This window comes from Tupaia chinensis, unplaced genomic scaffold, assembly GCF_000334495.1.
Source record: "Tupaia chinensis unplaced genomic scaffold, TupChi_1.0 Scaffold149502_1, whole genome shotgun sequence".
NCBI classification, from domain to species: Eukaryota; Metazoa; Chordata; class Mammalia; order Scandentia; family Tupaiidae; genus Tupaia; species Tupaia belangeri.
Window position 1 is genome coordinate 604,179 of NW_006209346.1, and position 4,632 is coordinate 608,810.

The 4,632-nt window shown below is 47.0% G+C and overlaps 1 protein-coding gene across 1 annotated transcript in view; it reads left to right on the top strand.

Moving 5' to 3' along the window:
* The first annotated feature begins 700 nt into the window (after positions 1 to 700).
* The window catches only part of DYNLT5 (dynein light chain Tctex-type family member 5), a 25,634-nt gene continuing 21,702 nt past the window's right edge, over positions 701 to 4,632 (top strand). The window contains exons 1-2 of the mRNA XM_006171389.2: positions 701 to 888; positions 1,838 to 1,965. Coding sequence (XP_006171451.1) covers positions 1,844 to 1,965 — 122 coding nt within the window. The 5' untranslated portion in view covers positions 701 to 888; positions 1,838 to 1,843. The remainder of the gene's footprint in view (positions 889 to 1,837; positions 1,966 to 4,632) is intronic.

Consider the following 4,632-nt stretch of genomic DNA (forward strand, 5'->3'; position numbering starts at 1 on the left):
CAGAGACTGTCCCCTACAGGAGGGTCTCTACCGGGTTTGGCTGATTTGCTTTCTGTCTGAGGAGAGCCAATGAGCTTAGGAGGGGTAGTTTTAACGGAGGTGGAAGAGCTCTCTTTAACCTGAGTTAAAGCAGGTCCTCAACCCCAAACCACCTCCATTGCAGAGCTTCTCAAGCTTGCTTAGGCCGCGGGGGAGTCCTATCAGGGAAAGTGAAGGAGTCCAGCCGGTTTGTAATAAACAGCAGCGAACACCAGGAGTTCCAGAGGGCTCTGGGCAAGTGATTTAAGGACCTAGAAACTCACTTTTCTAAATCTGTAAAGAGAGAACAACACTTTCTTCACAGAGATCTTAGGACGACTAAATAAGACGAAACCTGTCCGTATCTGGCAAATGGGAGCTTTTATCCTTATCAACCATGCGCGCCCGGGAAAGGGGGAATGGAATCAGGCGTCAGGGCTCCAGGGAAGGGAAAAGTTGCTTTGGTTTCTCTGTCCTGGGAAACGGCAGCATTTCCCACTTCTCCCCGGCCACTTGCGGAAAAAGGAACAGGCTGACAGGCCCTTGGGGGTTGCACCTTCAGTCCCAAATATCCGCGTGATAGGGCTCCGCTCCAGCTCGCTGCGCCCCTGGACCCACTTCCCTTTGGGAGGTGCAGATGAGATCCTTCACACCCATAGGGCGGCTCAGAGGACCTCTGAGCTGCAGGCCGAGGGCGGTGTTTGAGGTCACCCTGGAGACCGGCCGCGGAGTCCCCAGGGAGTGCTCTGGCCGCCGGGGGCACCGAGGCCTGGGAGGCAGCAGCCACGCCGCGCGCCTCTGCCCGCAGTGGGCGAGCGTGAGGTCCGGGAGGACCAGGCGGCGCCTCCGCAGCTGCCCCAGCCCAGCCAGGTAAGGGCGCTCTCCGCGCCGCGTGGAGCAGGTGGGAGAAGAGCCTGGGTGGGGAGCTGTTCAGCGCTGAAAAACCGCCTGCCTCGGCCTCATCTCTCCACCGCCTTCCTCCTCGTCCCCTCAACAAATGAGAGAATGTGACCCCAAACTTGGGAACTGGAAGTAGGTCTCCAGCCTCTGCCTCCTCGCCCCTTGTGTGCCTGCGTGGCTGGACTTAGAGCGCGATGCCCCGCTCAGAGCTGGCAGCGGTCACCTCCCGGAGCCTGAGCTGCCCGGTCCTGAGCAGGACCGGCTGCACCCTGGGCACTTCCAGGCTCCAGGTTCCATCTCTGGCCTGCGGGAAACAGCTGAGGCTCAGGTCTGTCCGTGTGACTTTGGAACTAAATCTGAAGGACCCCCCTTAGGCTCGGTGTGTCTCTCTCCATAATAGACACACTCACCCCCATACACACCCACAGGCACACACCCAGAGATACGCACACTCCTGTACACATCACACACGCGCACTCATACCACGCTGCTTCCCTCCCCAACACCCGATACCCCGTTAACAGATATTAGCTGGGAAATCTTATCAAGGTCGTACACTGGACAACAATACAAACACCGGTTTCTACTGGGGGTGGCAGCTACCCATGGCTATCTTTTCTCAGTACCTTTCTCCCTCTTTATTACTTAAGTATTTTTGCTACAGCTTATTAACTGCTTAAGTGAATTGAGTAGTATATTATTACATAGATAAAGGGTATCAGGGTTGACATATTTTCAACTTTCCTGACCAGAAAAACAACATATTCCCCACAGAAAGTCCATCTGCCCATCCACAAATGGAGAAACATACTTTATTTGGCACACTAAGTACCGTCTACTTTATTCGGAATGAGTCTCTGTTATACTAAAATGTTTTTAGATCTTTCCTTTGCTACTGTACAAAAACCTTCTTCCATAGGTTACGATGATGTCGAACGTTACTAAAAACAGAGCTGCTCGGTCCCGGTCACTGAAGAAAAGGGGGAGTCTGTCTTCTCTAAGTAGTCATGAATTCTGGAGGAAAGAGCTTCAAGGGCGCACCAAAGAGTGAGTGACTGAATGTCTAATAGTTTAAAGTAGGTTATTAGCTAGGTACAGTGGTGTAGGCCTATAATCCCAGCTCCTCGGGAGGCTGGGGCAGAAAGGTCATGAGTTCATGACTGGCCTGGGCAACATAGCAAGACCAGGTGTCTTAAAAAAAAATAAAAGTAGGGACCAGCAGATGGTGTAATGGTTATGTCACTGGATTCCCAGAGAGTCGGCCGTGGTTCAAGTCCCTGACCTTGCGGCTTAAAACTCACATGGGGCGCATGAGCATGCTTACCCAAAATCTGGAGAGGAGACTGGGTAAGAAGGGATTACGGCATGGCCATTCCCATGGGAGATGATTTATTTATTTATTTTTATTTTATTATTATTCTTTGTTTATACATTCCATCACTACACATCATTTGGCTTGCAAAGAGAATTTACCCAACATGAAATGCACCTCAAACCAGTCCAGCTGAGATTACTACACATGTTATCAACAGGTAATAAACCATTACTGTATCCCACGAATGTCTGGCCTCTCTACTTTTTCCCCTAATTTCCTTCCCTATACTTTCCCCCTCTCCCACCAGGAGGTGATTTCTTGCTTTCTGTCTCTCTCTCTGTCTCTCCAGCGAGCACATGTGCCCTACAGCCAAAATCTCTCTGAAAACAAAAAGCAAACAAACAAAAGAAAAAGTAATACAGGACCAGCCAGTAGGTGGCATGATGCTTAAGGTGCTGGACTCCCACATGGCTGACCACGGTTCAGGTCCCAGAATTTGGCATCTTGCTTTTTCACTCCCCCCCCCCACTCTCTGTCTCTCTCTGGTGAGCACATATGTACTATACCAAATTTTAAAATAAAGTATTTCTGTATGGATGTGCAGGTCAAAGTGAGCAAGTACAAATTTCAGGAAATCATTTGGGGCCGTATTTTAAAGAGAGAGAGAGAGACAACGTAGGTGATATGCTTTTTTCTAACAACGTTGTTACCATTTCAAAGACTACCCAACACACCTTGTACTCTAAAGAAATACTGCATGCAGTGTTAACTAGCTACTCTTAGGAGTCTCTTGAATTCTTCTTCTCAATATTATGTAACTACATTGGTTTTGCATTTTTGTAACTAATGTATACATATATGTACAACACATACTACTTTTGTCATGTATTTTTTAAAGAATTATTTTATTTAATTTTACGTATTTATTTATTTTAATTTGACCAGAGCAGGACAGAGTGAGAGAGAAAGTGAGAAAGCTTCCAGGTCCGGAACTCAAACCGTGGTCAGCCATGTTGGAGTCCAGAGCCCCTAACCACCACGCCACCTGCTGGCCCCTGTAATGTATTTTTGTAATCTTTGTCCAAATGCCTTTCAATGGCTGCATGTTATTTTATTAATTATTTTGGAGTGTTTTGTTTCATTTTGTTTTGATTTTTGTTTAAATGTAAGAGACTGTGTGTGTACACATGAGAGAAAGAGAGAGAAAGAAAGAAAGCCCCCCCCCCCCCAGTGGGGCCTGGTTACATCACAACCTTTTTTCCCTTCATTTCTCTAACCTATTGGATCCTGGGCACATGGATATATGCCCAGTATATTTCTTCAAGCACCAGAGCCAGGATTTAAACCTACCTGACCTTTTACAGGAATGTTTGCCAACTCCTGCTCTATAAAGATAGATATTATTGGGGGCATGGTGATTAAGGCACTGGACTCCCATGTGGTGGGCCCAGTTCCAGTGCCAAACCTGGCTGGCTGCTTGAAAATCACTCCCGACACATGTGCATGTGAGCCCAAAATCCCAGAAGGAGAATGGAGAAGGGCAGGAGATGTGTCTATCCCTGCTGGGAGGTGATTTCTCACGTTCCTTCTCACTGTCTCTGGTGAGTGCATGTGCTCTATGGCAAAAAATCTGAGGAAAAGAAAAAGATATTATCATTCCCATACAGGAGCTTAGAAGGGTTGAGGTTCCAGAGCTACAGAATTAGCAAGTAGCAAAATGGGCTTTTGAATATTAGTAAAGATTTTTATTCCCTGAAAACTGGCAATGCATGTGCAATTTGCATTAACCCAGCAGAACCTTCTATTCCCCACCCATGGGTCCGAGCAGGTATTTACAATGACATCTTTCTTGTTGGAAGCTCAGCCTTTGGCAGCCACTGAACAGTGTTACAACAGATGTGTTCTCTCATGTTCTGAAAATGGAAACAGAAGCCATGAGGTCAGGTTACTTTCCCAGGATAATGTGACATGATACTCAGACTTAGGATCTCCAAGGTCAGTAGCTCCACTCGTAGTCATTCATAGTTAAGGCTGGGGCCTGAAGGACCTCTCTTTTGTCTTTAAAAAAAATGATCATGTTACCAGAACCTTCGATATAAAGTTTGCAGGTCTCCGCTTGAATTCAGCAATGGCATCTAGCAACTAGCTGGGCCACACTGTCTGTACTTCTTTCACTTACTCATTTACTCGGAATTTATTGAGCTTGCACTATAGGCCAATTCTTGTGCCAATACCAAGCATATAAAGGTGAATAACTGTAGGGTTCTAACTAAAGAAGCTCATTTTTCAAGGAACTTTTCATAGTAGGCTAGATCTGTGCAATAAAAGTGGCCAAAATAGCAATGCATTCATATTGCATTTGAAATCGTTATCATTCTAGGCACAGTACGAGCTGCTGA